The sequence below is a fragment of the Lagenorhynchus albirostris genome, chromosome 15 (assembly GCF_949774975.1).
Source record: "Lagenorhynchus albirostris chromosome 15, mLagAlb1.1, whole genome shotgun sequence".
Lineage (NCBI taxonomy): Eukaryota > Metazoa > Chordata > Mammalia > Artiodactyla > Delphinidae > Lagenorhynchus > Lagenorhynchus albirostris.
Genome location: NC_083109.1, coordinates 46,652,767 through 46,668,313, shown reverse-complemented (window position 1 = coordinate 46,668,313; position 15,547 = coordinate 46,652,767). Strand labels below are relative to the sequence as shown.

General features: G+C 46.3%; 1 protein-coding gene across 1 annotated transcript in view; it reads left to right on the top strand.

The window, feature by feature from the left end:
• Positions 1-15,547, top strand: part of CFAP61 (cilia and flagella associated protein 61) — a 253,270-nt gene that overhangs the window by 158,647 nt on the left and 79,076 nt on the right. Inside the window, exon 19 of the mRNA XM_060124490.1 lies at positions 10,220-10,318. Coding sequence (XP_059980473.1) covers positions 10,220-10,318 — 99 coding nt within the window. The remainder of the gene's footprint in view (positions 1-10,219; positions 10,319-15,547) is intronic.

Here is a 15,547-nt window from a genome sequence, read left to right as displayed (position 1 = left end):
GAATTATTCACAACAGCTTCTTCCCTATGTCTTGGGCGTCAAGTCACTGGGCTGAAGCAGTTACTATTTGATTCTGTTTCAGCTCGTACGTCTCTGTGCTTTGTGTATTATATTATTTACTCCCAATTATGGAGCAGTTCCTTTTAATCCATTATTTTAAAATCTTACCTAATTCAGTTCTGATGTAAAGAATCTCTCAAGCAGCCTATAACAGGGCTAGAAAAATTCATGTATGACTCCTGGGATGACAGTGAATGAAGGCAGCCCTGGGTGGCATCCCGCCGAGGCTGGGTGGTTAGAAGAAGATGCACTTTGGTTCATGGGAACCACCCACCATCACCTCGGCTTCCACTTCCACCCCGGGAAGAGATGTCTCAAAACACCCACCGAGTCATCTCACCAAAGGGTGAAGTTTCTGGTTTTCGACCTGGGCATTGACCCCTCATCTGGTGGGTGTGTCAAGAACAACTAAGACTAGCTGGGAACGACAGGGCACGTTTGTGAAGCTGCAGTTGTGGCTGGATGACCGGAACACATGTTATCGGGCCGCACAGGACCACACAGCCTCCGGCCCAGCTGTGGGGTCTGGCGGCAGCAGCCAAGCGCTTGCAGATTAATGAGCTTCTTATCTTTACCTTTGAGGACATCTGAAGGCTTCGTTGTGGTTGTCATTAATTAGGTGACTAATTAAGTAGTCAGTGCTTATGTGCTGATCTCAGCGATGAACCCCACGAACGGGTTGGTGGCTGTCCATGCCGTCGGCCTCTGCCACATGAATTGAGGGCTGCGTGCTCTCCCCAATCACCCTTTGGGTACCAGGGAAATGCAGGGTGGCGCCCAGGCCTGTGGCATGTGCCCGGGGCACAGGTGGAGATCCACGGGGCAGGTCACATCTCACCATCTTGTTATGTTGGCATTACAGTGGGGCCTGTCGGGACTGATACAGAGGCCCCTCTGATGGCCTGGTAGGGGGAAAATAGGGGTGGGGCAGTATGTCAGGTTCAAAGGCTCAGCCTCCCCAGGCAGAAGGACCTGACATCCTGCCTCCAGAAAATACTGACCTGGAGCTGTCCCTGGTTCCTAATCACCATCCCATTTCCTAACCTGATTCCGGTATTTAAATGTACAGGCATACCTGGTTTTATTGTGTTTCACAGATACTGCGTTTTTTACAAATTGTCTTCACGATCGCACAAAACACAAACCGCAAACACGGACCAGTAACTTCAGCCTCTGTTCTCTACTATCAGGTCATTTTCAAATGACAACATTGGCTCCGTCTTGGTTTGAGGTCCTGCAAAAGCTGAAAACAAAGAATTTGGTGCGAGTAGTTTATTTGGGGGTGATCCCTGGGAACTACCCGAGCGAGCAGGTGAGATGGGACCGGCAGGAATGCCAGCAAAGCCCCCAAATCATGTGCCTTTGGCTCACCATGGGCAACGAGGCTCAGTCCCGCCGGGACCCCTTCCGAGGACACGGCTGGGACCAGTCCCTCCGCGCCCAAGGAAGTGGGGTATTTACCCAACAGTTCCTGTCCATCTGGTCACCCTGGGCTGTGCTTCCAGCCTGTCCCTCAAGCTGCCACAGTCAGGGGGAGACCCCGGGCAGAGAAGGCAGGAAAGCATTGGGACGGGAGGACCATTTGCAGGTGATGCGGGTGGGCCTGCTGCCGGCCCGGTTTCTTTCATTTGTTGTCCTTTCTTGATGCTCATACAGTTGCCCTTTAACGAAGGCGTGGGTCTAGACAAAGGCAGAGGGAAGCAAGGCCAGACAGGAAAACTGTGTCGGGAGCATCTCCTGATCTCCTTCCACCTCTCTCCCCTGGCGTCCTGGCAGCTTTAGAGAGAACCCACGTACTCTGCTCCACCAGCAACCTCTGCTGGAACAAAGAGGGAGAGTGGGCCTGTCTTGGCAAATACTTGATTTCTCCTTTGGGATGGAGATGAAATTAGATCAGCAGTTTACACCTTTAGCGCTGCCTGGAAACCTGTTGCAGGTGCCGATACAGGCCCCCCTGTAAGGACTGAATCGGAAACCCGGGGCCGGGGGCTGGGACCCGTGTTTTCACACCGATTTTGGGAGCACGAGAACCGCTGAGTTGGTGTAGAGTCAGCTCTCTGCCACTACTGCTGGGCACCACGTGGACCATCTGACCTCTCTGAACCTCCGTCGTTTCCACAGCTGTACAACAGGGAAAGCACCCAGGATCTCTCCTCCTCCACTGGCAAGAAGGCAAAGCACCTAGAAAGACCTAACACTCAATTCTTGCTAGACTGACACCTCCCCGCTAATGCCATTTGCATGTCCAGATCCCGGTGGGAGCTGAGCGTTGTGAGGGAATTGCCAGGAGAGTCATGATGTGGGAGGTGCTTTCTTCCCCAAGGACTGGGGATGAACCAGGGGCGTTTCCTGAGGCATCCGCGCCTGCTTCCCCGCACTGAGGGAGTCAGGGGGTGTCAAACCCCTCACCCTCTGCCTTACAGCATCTGATGTTAGGTGGAAACATAGGCCAGGACCCTTCCGTAGAGGTGCCCGTAGCCGTGATCTTTGGAGAAAGGGAGCACCCGGAACCATTGTGTGAGACCCAGACCAGGCAAGGCCGCCCGCTGAGCAGAGACTTTATCTCTAAGTGTAGTTCTCTGAAGAGCGTTCCTTTCAAAGGAACACTCGCCACATGGTAAGGTGCTAGGGCTTGGAAAAAACTGCTTGCATTTCCCTTCTTTTTTTGTTTTTTCTGAGGTGCGCGGGCCTCTCACCGTCGTGGCCTCTCCCGTTGCGAAGCACAGGCTCCGGACACGCAGGCTCAGCGGCCATGGCTCACGGGCCCAGCTGCTCTGCGGCATGTGGGATCCTCCCGGAACGGGGTACAAACCCGTGTCCCCTGCATCGGCAGGCAGACTCTCAACCACTGCGCCACCAGGGAAGCCCTGCATTTCCCTTTTGATTTTAAGAACTGTGGTGAAGAAAAACGTTGTGGATCAGCTTCCTAGACCTCGGGGTTAAGGTGAAGTAACTTTCCATATAAGCAACAGTTTGTGGAAATTCCAGACTCTACCATCCGGTACATCAGAGCTACTTTTGGGGTGCAGGTAAGGGTGGGGAGGTGGTAGTTGTAAAAAGACAGCTTCCTGGGCCCCTGTTCCTGTGGTTACAATTCACCAGGTTGGAGTGGGCTCCAGGAATTTGTATTTTTAAGACTCTCCAGGTAATTCTGACATGCAGCCGGGTTTAGTAACATTTATATAGACATTTCCTCAAACTTGGCAGTCTTATCTATGAGGAAACCTATTTCCCCCTCGGATTGCTCATTGTAACTGAGCTGTTTTTATGGGCCGTGTTTTCCAAACCATATTTTTAAATTCTCAACAAATCATAGAACTTCTAAGTCACATCATTACTTCAGGGCTTACCAGGCATAATTATTAATGTATCATTAAACATTGCATAGCTGAAGTCGTTACCCTAAGTTCATAGTATTTACATGCTGCATCGGACCTAGTAGAAAGCATTTCACAAAGCTTCATGCTTCAACTATTCACCATTGAGAATGCAGGTCCAAGGAGATACACCTGCCAAGCCTGAGGAAACCTGCCCTGATGGTGTCAATAAAGCCTTCCTAACTGCCAGCATTTGCCCAAAGCATAAAACCTTTCCTCATCCTTCGAGACTAGAAGTGATCTCACTTGCTTTTGAATTCCCATAATGCTTGGTTTTTCCAGTCCCACGGGACGACCGATTTTGTCTTGTACTTGGCCGCCTCTTGTGTGCGAAGGCTTTCCGGCTTGTCTTTCATACCTTCCATCTTGGTATTTACATCTTACATTTATATGCTCAAAGGATAAATGTATGACATTTTTACTTCATGTATATAGAGATGAAAACATCATAAATCATTTCCCCTAAATCATAAAGCAAAACTCAATTTCATTTTGGTCTTTTTTGCCAGAACTCCCACATTTTATTCTTATTTGTTCAGTGGACATTTCAAACATTACACTCATTTTCTCTTTTTCAGTAAGGATTTATGTTTTCCTTTCATGCAGAGATACATAAACTTTTCATCTGAAATCCTGAAGCCCCAAATCTCCCTCCCCCATACCCCTTTACCCCGGCCACCAGCCCCCTCCCCTGCCAGGTCCCTGGAGAATCCACAGAGCACTGAGGTCCAGCCAGGCAAGCTTTTTTACTTATTGTTGGATCCAGTGCTGATCAGAGATCCTTGCCCCGGGACACAAGGCTGGACTCAGGCAGGCTGAAGAGACTTGCTCCTTGGCCCCTTCCGCTGGGCTGTATCCCAGTTCCTACAGGGGCTTCCATGAGCAGGGGAGCCGAGGAAGATGGCACCCGCCCCATGAACACTGACCGCATCCCTTCTATCGATAGAGAGCTCGGAATCCTTGACCACACGCCCCTACGCCTCTGGTCTCCCCCAGAGGTCAGGGTGTGCTGTTACTGACAGCTTTGTGGCCAGGCGTGCAGCTGCTGTGTCATTTTAACTCACACAACAAAAATGAAGTCAGTAGCCAAGGACGTTGTCCAAAAGTCTCTTTTGTGATCTAAGCGGAAAAAATATTGCTGAAATTAAACATTTTTCAAGGAAAAACTGTAGATTCTCTTAACTGGTTCTCAGGATAAATATTTTGTTTTGATTTGTTTTGTCCCTATTTTTCCTCTCCTACTGGAAGTTCATAGAACTCCTAACTTTTAAATCTCATCATCTTATCATTAATTTTGTGGAATTATGTGGTATCATTAAGTCGGAGTTATTCTCTGACAAGTCACACATGCAGTTAGGTTAAATATCTGTCTTGAGCTGGAACTTACTGTCAGTTGGCAGATATTTTTGTCATTGCTTGAGCAATTCAGGAAGCAGAGATTTTAGTAAATTAAATTGTAACGTTTAGATCGATATGGGATAATTAGTTTCCCTCTATATTATTTGTTCAAATAAAAGCATTAATGAAAACAGTTAATTAAATCCCTTGCTTTGGTTGTCCTTGTTATGTGCCCTCCCCCAAATAGGAAATCAGCAAAAACATAAAAATAAAAAATAATAAGCATTCACCTGGCAGGTTGACAGGTTTCTACCGCTCAGAAGGGTGAGCCACATGAGAAGTGTTATGTTTCTTTTACCATGTTCACCATAAATTGGCAATGTGACCCTCTTTATTTGAAGGATAAGAATGCTCAGACCTAATTTTGTAGCTGTCCTCCCGAAGCATGGGATGAAACACAATAGCTTTTACTTATTTCCCTGGATACTCTAATCCCTCCCTGCTTTACAAGTATCTTTGAGCTGTTCCTCCCTCTGTATCCACAGCAACGTGAAATCCCACCGGAATTATCTGCCGTGGAAATGCAGGTGCACTTGTTTAATGTTTCATTGGCCTGCGCGCTTCACTTGAACTTTTTTTGCTTCCACAGCATGGTGACCTTTGATTTTGGAGCAGAGGGCTCACAATGATGCTAGGTTTCGTTTCTATACGTTAAGCCGATACCATTAGACCCGAGATCGTGCTTTTCCCGATGTGCTGCTGCTTCTGCCATCTCGTCTAACACGTGTCCAAACCAGGATGCACCCCATGACCCACTTCCATGTACAGGAACTTTTTTAAAAAAATTCATTAATTAATTTATTTTTGGCTGCGTTGGGTCTTAGTTGCTGTGCGCGGGCTTTCTCTAGTTGGAGCGAGCAGGGGCTACTCTTCGTTGTGGTGCCCGGGCTTCTCATTGCGGGGCTTCTCTTGTTGTGGCGCACGGGCTTAGTTGCTCCGCGGCATGTGGGATCTTCCCAGACCGGGGCTCAAACCCATGTCCCCTGCATTGGCAGGCAGATTCCTAACCACTGCACCACCAGGGAACTCCCTGCAGGAACTTTTTGAATATTCATAGGTAATCAGAATAAAAGCCTTAAATGTTTTATATCCATATTTCATCCTCAGAAGAGCTAAGATCTGTTTGTACATTATAAATAGTATAATGACTTTGGACTGATACTCATAGATAGTTATAAATTTAAGAAATCAAATATTAGATGTTTCTAAATCAGATGACAGAGATAACTATCACAGCAAAATATGAGGTTGAAGATAAAATGGAAATGCTGATGGTAAGTTCATATAAAGTCATGAAAGAGACAGGGAACCTTCATGGAATAGCAAAAAGGTTGATGTTACAAAGAAGGGTGAAGAGGCTAGATTAGGCCCCAACCATAAGGGCCTGAGATACCATGCTCATGAATTTGGACTTAGTATTTTGGTTATAAAAATAGGTAACATTCATTGAAAATGTTTTGTGCAGCAGGCAATAGTCTAAGCATTTTACAGATATTATTTCATCTCATCCTCACAGCACCCCTGTGAGGAGCTAGGTTCTATTATTCCCATTTTACCAGCTAGCAACTGAGCCACAGAGAGGTTGAATAACTTGCTCAAAGTCAAAGAGTTAGAAAGTGCTCGGGCCAGGAGTCCAGTGAGGCAATCTGACCCCTGAACCCATGGTCTTAGCTGCTCTGCTCTGTATCTACCAAAGCGGTGAGCAGACATAGACGTGAGATGGGATTTAATATAAAAAGAGATTTCCAGTAGCCGTGTGGAAAATGGGCAGGAGAGAGGCTTGTGCCGGGACGACTAACCCTGTGACTGTTTTCTCTGGGCAAGAAGGTGAGCAAAGGCAGTGTGTCCTGGGAATGGCAGGTGTTGGGCATTCAAGAGATGTGGATGACATAGACAGGACTGGACATGGTGACCAACTGTGGAAAGGGAGAGAGAGGGTAGGAGTTTGAGGTTGGCTCCCAAATTCCTAACTTGAGAGGCAGTCTGTTGACCATGCCTTTGATGAAGTTAAAAGAGGAGTGGGACTGGGCCACGTGGACCTTTGTTTGGACACGTATTGAATTTGGGATACCTGTGGAGGGGCCACATTAGGACTGATGGGCATCTGGAAATTAGGTTTCTAGCTCAGAAGAAAACTATAATGTAAAGATGTAAGATGAAGTTGTGGTGTCAATCACATCACCCAGGGAGCTGGGCATGGAGACTGGGAAGTTTGGCAAAGGATAGATGGGGCATGGAGGAGGAGCTGGCGAGGAAAGCAGTCTTCAAAGAGAACCTTAAGACAGTGCTGTCTCAGACCATGTGTTCTATGGCGGTAGCTCCTGGGTGTGGCCTCCTGCATGGTCCCAGCTGTCCACATGTCCTCCAGCCCTTGTTCCTCAGGATTTCCACCAGCAGTGGCACCCCACCCACCATTGCTAGTCCCTGGATGAGCCCCAGAACCCTGCCCACACCTCTGCCTTCACTCAGTCAAATACTGTGGAGTTGGCTGTCTACTTCCTGCTCAGACCCTGACTGATACAAGCATCTTCCCTCATCACCCCCCCCCACCTTTCCTTTAGGAGTCAATACATAGTGATTTCTAGTTCCTTTCCAGTGTTTATTCCGTACTTTCTCCTTGACAACAGAACCCTGGGCAGTGTGGTTCTTGGAAAACCCATTGTGTTTCTCTTTGAAAAGCCACATTTCTCAGCCTCCCTTGCTGCTATATATGGCCATGTCACTAAGTTCTCCCACGTCAACAGAAATGTCATGTGAGACATTCAGGGAAGCTCTTTAATGGGCATCCTTTTCTACCCATTCCTCCTCCCTTCTGCCTGTAATGTGGATGTGGGGTGTGATGGCTGGAGCTCCAGGAGCCACCTTGGACCTGAGGTGACCTTGCGAATGGAAGGCACACATTGAGAAGTGGAGAAGCAGGGCCTGCTGACAGCGTGGCTCCACCTGTCAGCACTAGACAGGTCACTTCCAGGTTTCTTAAGTGCAGTTGTAAGAGAAACTTGCTGGGATAGGGAGAGGGAGAGACAGGAGAGGAACTTGAAGAGGAGACAGGGTTAATGGGACACCCCTCCCTTCTGAATGGGGGGAATGGAAGATGGCTCTTGTAGCTGTATCTGGAGGTGGCAAGAAGGGAAATGGAGGGAGGGGTCTTGCCAGGGGACTAGTTTCTGTTTTCCTTATGACGTGGGAGATGTTCTCACTTGAGAATGAGAAAGGGGGATAGTAGGGAGAACAAGAAAGGGTGAAGTAGGGACCTTGAAGATTGGATATAGAACCAGAACAGCCACAATGAAGAATGCAAAAGGAATTTGGCTAAGGCTAGAGAAGAAGGGTGGGAAGCTGGTTCCTTAATAGATAAAAAGTAAGAAAAGGCCCCTCCCCCAATCTTTTGGCGAAATCTTTAATTGTACAATAGCATAATTCAGGGTAATACAGTGTGGTAATTCGGCAATTTACAAGTCATTTTACAAGTGATCCACGTTGTTAGATAGTTCAGACTGTTCAGTGCCAAAGAGATTGTTTCTTTAGTAAAAAATACCACTGGATAATTACTAATCCACTTATTCACATAGAGACGTAAAAGAAGCCTGCATATAATTGTATTATTAGTACAACATAAACCACATTTTAGCCACATAGGCTCCAAAGCCCAAATAAATTTTGACCGCGTGTAAGTATAAACACGTATTATTATTTGCATTTTCCGTTAAATGGTAATTGGTGTGTTTGCAGACTGCAGCCATAAGTAGTCGGGGTTAATTGTGACCTTTATGTTATTTGAACGTATTCAAAATTTTATTCTTATTATTAGGGGATAAAATGTGCTTGCTTTTCTTTGTATCAAATAAGAATATTCATTCTTAAATGACACACATCCTTAGAGACTTTAAAGCAAAACCCTTCCTAATATTTAGCTATTTTTAAATGTCAGGTGCAGTTGAGTTTCTTCCATTGCCTGCCGTGCCATCCCCAGAAGTCTCCTGCTTTTAATGGTACTTAACGGATTGTCCGCAAATTGATAGCATTTCCACGTTTGGAAATTTTCCAGTTTTCTCCTGGGAAAAGAGGGCAGGTGTTTTCCTCTAACTTGGAGAAGGTTTCTTTTTCTGCATTTGGTTGGTCTAAGGGGAGGGGTGAACCAAGAAGAGATTTTTAGAAAAAAAAAAAATGTTTTTCTCATCCTGCTGAAGCCAAGAGATCAGCCCACCCATAAGACGTTGCTGACTGTAGCTGGAAGGCAGATCTGCCGCAGGAGTATCTTAACTATTTCAGGGAGACACGGCGGGAGCGCTGAGGAGCGTCCGCTTAGTGTGCTGGGCGTGCTGCCTACTATACCTGGGGGACTGGTCCCTGGGCCGCCTGGGTGAGTGCAGAGGGCACTACTTGGGGTCAGAAGATGTGGCTTTCATTTCCGGCCCTGCTGCTTCTGAGCTTCGTGACCGTGAACAAATTACCTACCGTTTCCAACCTCGATTTTCTTCTGTCTGAAATACAGAGAATACAAACCTGCACCGCCCCCCTGCCACCACGCCCGGCAGAAATTGTCCTGAAGATTAATCTCTATGACGACACCCATAATCATGCCTCGGGCCCTGGAAAGCCTGATGCAAATAAATATGAGGCAGCTTTGCTCTTGAAAGGAATCTTCTAGAATTCTCTCCTCTGTGATGCTGTGCTCTCCTGATCTGAGTAGTTACATATATCTGAAAGTCATAAAGCTAATGTTGACTATGGGAATTAGATGAGCTTTGCATCCCTGTCCACAGTTTAGGGTCTACAGGGCAGTGAAGGCCAAGGTTAGATGAGGAGATGCTAAAGCCAGATGGCCTGGGTTCACACCCAGCCTCCAGATTACCTGGCTGCACGGTCTTAGGCAAATCACTTTGCCTCTGTTCCGCATAATAACATCGGGGTAATAATAGTACTGACCTCATCGTACTGCTTCCAGGACTCAATGAGGGCCTTGCAGAGCACTGGAGTGTAAGCACTCAGCAAGTTTCACCATGGTGGTTAGAATTCCAGGCCATCTCTCAGAAGGAGTCTGAAACTCAAACTTGGCGTTGACTTATACTAAATTTACCCGCTTCCTCCCCGTTTGGGGTTTTATTTTGTTTTACTCTGAGAAGCAAATTTTAGGAAGTTAAATGGCACCTGCCTTCACAAGGTCACAGCTTTTGGAAGTTTCTGCCATTAGCTGCTCCGGCACCCTCTCGCTTCTTTCATTTAAATGGTCGGTTCTCTTGGAAGGTTTGTGCAAAAAGAGTTGCTGCGTTCAAAGAAAGACTCAACAATTGGAAGACACGTGAAATAAGGTTAAATTGAATTGTAATAAACTTTCACTGAATTGTGCTTTACCTCTTTTTTTTTTTTTTCTTTCTCCTTAGCTCTCACCTGAAGTTCAGTAATCTCACCCTGATTTCAACCCACGGACTCCCAGGAAAAAACCTTCTGGGCACTGAACAAAGGAAGTTTTTAGCAAGCGAGTATGTATTCTATTTTCTTTTTTTTTTTAATTTTATTTTATATTGGATTATAGTTGATTTACAATGTTGTGTTAGTTTCAGGTGTACAGCAAACTGACTCAGTTATACATATACATATATCTCCTCTTTTTCAGATTTCCCATATAGGTTATTACAAAATATTGAGTAGAGTTCCCAGTCCTATATAGTAGGTCCTTGTTGATTATTTAATATATAGTAGTGTGTGTATGTTAATCCCAATCTCCTAATTTATCCCTCCCCTGCTTTTTCATTCTGAAGGCTGAATGTCCTAATTTGTGTGCAGTCCTTTTTCTGCTAAATGGTAGAAAAGGGAAGTGGCAGCCTTTTCTCCTGAGTTCAGAGATTCCTTAAGAGATACAAATGCAAGTTAAGAGTGAATAGCAGGTCTGGGAGGATGCCGGCCCTGTTCCAAACAACTGGGACGGGTCTGTGACCCAGACACCACCTGCTTTTGGGTTCTAAGTGACACTCCAGGGCATGGGAGCTTGGTGACTATATTTGCATCAGACCAGGCAACTTGCCAGAGGGAGCTAAAGTCTGGGCATCTCCGTGGGGTGAGGGTCTCAGGCCCACCTGGCCCTTTGTCATCAGGGCTGATGAGGCAGAGGCCTTCTGAGTCCTCTGAGCCTGTCACTGTTTCTGTCCCAGTAGAATCAGTCTTTGACAACAACCCTCCTAGAAAATACCACTTCATTGTCACACAGCTTCCATTCATTTTAATTTCCTGTAGCAAAGCATGAGTACAAGAATGATTAGGCTCCCTGCCTCTAGAAACAATGTCCCAATTTTTCCAACAAGGAGGAAGGAAATTGTTCTCTCTCGAGGGGGTTTCATTTTAGATCCACAACGAAGGACCCTCTTTCCTCTGTGAAAAAGGCTGACTTTGCCTTCAAACGGTGAGAGAAACAGCAGTCTCCTTGCCAGCAGAACTAGGCTCATTTTGACCTAATACTTTGATCAGACTATAAACTATGAGGTTTGGGGAAGGACATCATTAGGGTGCAGTCAAAAAGATATGTTTTTTTCTTTTTTTAAAAAAATTTTATTTATTTATTTATTTATTTTTGGCTGTGTTGGGTCTTCGTTTCTGTGTGAGGGCTCTCTCCGGTTGCAGCGAGGGGGGGCCACTCTTCATCGCGGTGCGCGGGCCTCTCACTATCGCGGCCTCTCTTGTTGCGGAGCACAGGCTCCAGACGCGCAGGCTCAGTAGTTGTGGCTCACGGGCCTAGTTGCTCCACGGCATGTGGGATCTTCCCAGACCAGGGCTCAAACCCGTGTCCCCTGCATCAGCAGGCGGATTCTCAACCACTGCGCCACCAGGGAAGCCCCAAGACGTGGGTTTTGAGCCAGGTCGATGAATTCAGATCCTGCTGCCACCACAAAGGGGATTTCATCTCTCTGAGCTTTGGGGGTTTTGACTGGAAATGTGTATGATAAGCCAGCCTTGCTGGAGTTTTTGGTTAAAATTAGCCTAACACCAAGTTCTGGCTGAGCATGGAGGATCAGCCCACGTACACCCCCTTCCCTCACTTTCCCTTCTTTCCAAATGACATAATTCCCAGGAAATGCTGGTGTTCCTGCTAAATGTCTCATGAGGAATTTCATTCAGTCGGCCTGGCAAAGGTTCTGTCAGTCCAGGTCAGGTGTGTTCCAGGAGAGACAGGCTAGCAAGTGATGCTCTGCTGGCCTGATTCTGTGGGGACCTGCGTGTGGCTGGGTGCATGGTCACCTGGGGTCTCTGCCTCTGTCCTTCCCCCTCCACACTCCCAACCCAGTAGCCAGAGCAAGGCTGCAGAAACGTGAATCAGATCCCATCAGCTCCCGAGCAGCCTGGAGCTGCTCTGTCCAGTGTGGCGGCAGTGAGCCACATGTGGCTGCTTAAATTGCAATTAATTACAGTTAAACGGGATTAAAATTCAGCTCGTTGATTACATGAGCCGCATTTGGAGCGGGAGGCCAGCCACGTGTGGCTCGCAGGCCCATCAGACAGCCCAGCTGCAGAAGGATTCTGTAGTCACAGAAATTTCCAGATGCCCCGATCCGAAATCTGCCCCTGTTCTGCCCCAGGTTCCTCCGACCCCCTCTTTTACTGTTTTTGCCCTTGTTCTCTCTGCTGTCACCACACCGGCCTACTTGATGTCCCTCGAACACAACAGGCAAGTCCTCACCTTGGGGGTCTTTGCTTTTCTCTCTTCAGGTCTTTGCTGAAATGTCAGCTTTTCCATGAGACCTACTCTGACCATCCAGTCATCTGCAGCAAACTCTCCAACACCCTCTATCCTCCTTCTCTGCTCTCTTTCTTGCTACTGAAATCCTTGTAAATATTATACAATTTGCCTTTTTAAATTGTTTATTCTGAATCCTTCAACTATGATGTAAACTCCACAAGGGCAGCAATTTTTTGCCTTTTGTTCACTGATGGGTTCCCAGCATCTGGGACAGTGCTTGGCACTTAGCAGGTGCTCAGTAAACAGTGTCAAATAGATGACAGTTACCTCCGAAAGTACCTGAAGAAGTCCTCTCCATCAGGGTGTAGACAGGGACTAAATAACACAGCCATATAAGATGTCTCTGGATGGGTACCTGCATGTCATCCTCTTAGAAACCACAAATTGAAACATCAACAAGATGTTGCCTTTCAAATATTCCTCAGACCCCAATACAGGAAATTATGTCTGGTCATGGAGTTTAGAAAGAACAAGTGCATTGATATCCAAAAATTTAATGATTCAAATTCCTCACACCAAATACAAATTCTGAACTTTTCCATAACCAGTGTTTTGATTTATTATTGCTGTTACTAGTTTTTGAAAAGTCATGTTTTGTCTCCCCACCTCCCCTGCCCAAACCCCGCCCTGTCCAGCCTCTGGTGGACGTGCTAATGATGTGCCCGGGATGCAGCAGAAAGGAGGGCGGAGGGAGGAGAGGAGGAACCGGCAGTGGGAGAAATCCACTAATTGGACAATCAGCTCTGAATAACTGAAGGTTAATTATGATGCTCCTTCTTCTGGGAGCGTCACGATAAACCCTTGCTGGAAACCTCTGAGGTTCTTTCCAGTCCTGCAGGGTTCTGATTGCATGAAATGCAGGTCCTCACCACACTTACGTTTATTCCTCTGGAGTTTGCTCTTAATTTTGTACCTGGAACTTTAGGCTAAGTCTTCCCATCACTAGATTTGGGGTCATTGCAACTTTGAGCAAGCTGGCCACTCTCCACATATGTCCTGTTCCAGCAATTCCCCCATCCTGCATTTCTACTTTTTTTCCCCTCCTTATTACCTGTCTCCAGAATGTTCTGTGAAGACAAGCTTCCACATTATTTTTGCGTCAGAGTCAAGGTCACTTGAGAAACACGAAGTTTCATTGACCTACCTTCTTTGGTTCCTTCTCTCTCTTCCAGAGGACTCTAGTGGAGATATTTCTCTTGTCCTCAAGCCTGGAGATGGTCCCTGCCCTGTGGGAATCTTAATGCTCATTAACTCTGCTTAGGAAATAATTTTGGAGAAATATCATTTACAGTCTCCAGTATCTAGTCTCACTGCCTCATGGGTAAATTAAAGAAGGTCCAGAATGTATTCTAATATCCGAAACAGATAGGCATCAGCTACACGCAGTGTAAATTTCTCAGTTTCGAAACTGAGAAATGTCATTCCATGTGGTCACAGGCTGTAAAAGCAAGCACCCCACATTTTTCAGTGCTTCCTAAGGTCCCTACAACCCCAGCACTCCCGAGGGCCAGTTCCCACGGGACAGAGCTTCAGATTTTATCTCTGAAGTATGCATTCTGAAATTATCAACAATGCTGGCCTACTGTCATTAGAAATAACATTGTCTTAGCCTTCCCCAAATTTCCCCTGAGAACTTTCATCTTCGAGCAAATCCTCATATGACGAATCTCTGTGCATTAACTATATTTAATTTTTCCTCATCTTGGACGGCTGACAGTACTGCTTCTGTTAGGAATGGATCACATCCCAAGTAAGAACAATCCCTTGTGGGTCTCTCACAGATGTATGAAATCAGTGAAGCCTCCTGTTTTCCTGTAAAGCTACCAAAATGGCTTTTTATTAGAGAATTTCATCTCACTATCTGTTATTTTCCTGTGGCAGACCAGCCCCCGATTTTCTTTTCTTATTAAGAAGAAATTTTCTTGTTTTTAAGTGTCATTGTGTGGAGAGATACAAAACCCAGACTCCGTTCTCTTTCACAGGCCCTATAACAGGGTCTAATGTGCATCCATTACCAGGATTCTTTTTGTGTGGTGAGAGCAGACTCATGCGTGGATCAAAAAGAAAAAATGTTCTCCCATTACCACTTCAGAATCCTGTTTGCCTCCAAAGAGAGTAAACAGGATTGTGTACCATTAATATTATTTGGAATAATACCCTTCACATATGCATCCCACTTGACAGACAGCATCTCTTACATTCTTGTGTCCATCCCTTGCAATGCTCGAGGCATGTGAGGAGGGGTCGTTATCTCCTGCTGAGAGGTGAGGAAACTGAAGTTCTAAAAAGGGATGCAGAGTCCCCAGGGTCCATTAGCATTGGCGACAGAGCAGGGACACAGACCCTGGCACGGGGAAGCCTAGATTTAAACAGACTCTCACTGTTCTGCTGCCCTACACTCTGCGTCTTCAGAACAGGGTTATTAAAACGTCATGTACATGAGGTCAAACCTTCCAGAAAATTCTGGAAACAGCCCTCACAGAACTCTAAATAAACCCAAAGCCACAGGAAACCCACTTTTCTCCCATTACAGTATTGTGTTCACCCTCGAATAGAACCCAGAGAACAAAACCCGTCTACCCTGGGCCTGCTCTTATGGAAGCAGCGGTCCCTGTAAATCACCTTTACCCTGAGAAGTGACCCCCCCCCCAGAGTCCCCAGGGATTGTACTGGATGCAAACATAATTCCCTAATGGACACTTTCTCTAAATAAAATGCGTTTTGTTGTTTTGGCATGAATCCATACACTAATTCTAAGAATGAATCATTTATTGAAAAGCCTTAGCAAATAGACAGGGTTCTCAATATGCTGGACCTTGACCCCTGCCTGTGGGAATCCTCAGATGTCACTTTCTTCATCCTCATTTGCTCCGAGTCTGTGGTCAATGTGACAGTTGTCAATATGACAGATCAACCGCTAAGGTACATTTACATATATACTCTTGAAATGGAAGCAAGAGTATATGTGAATGATTACACG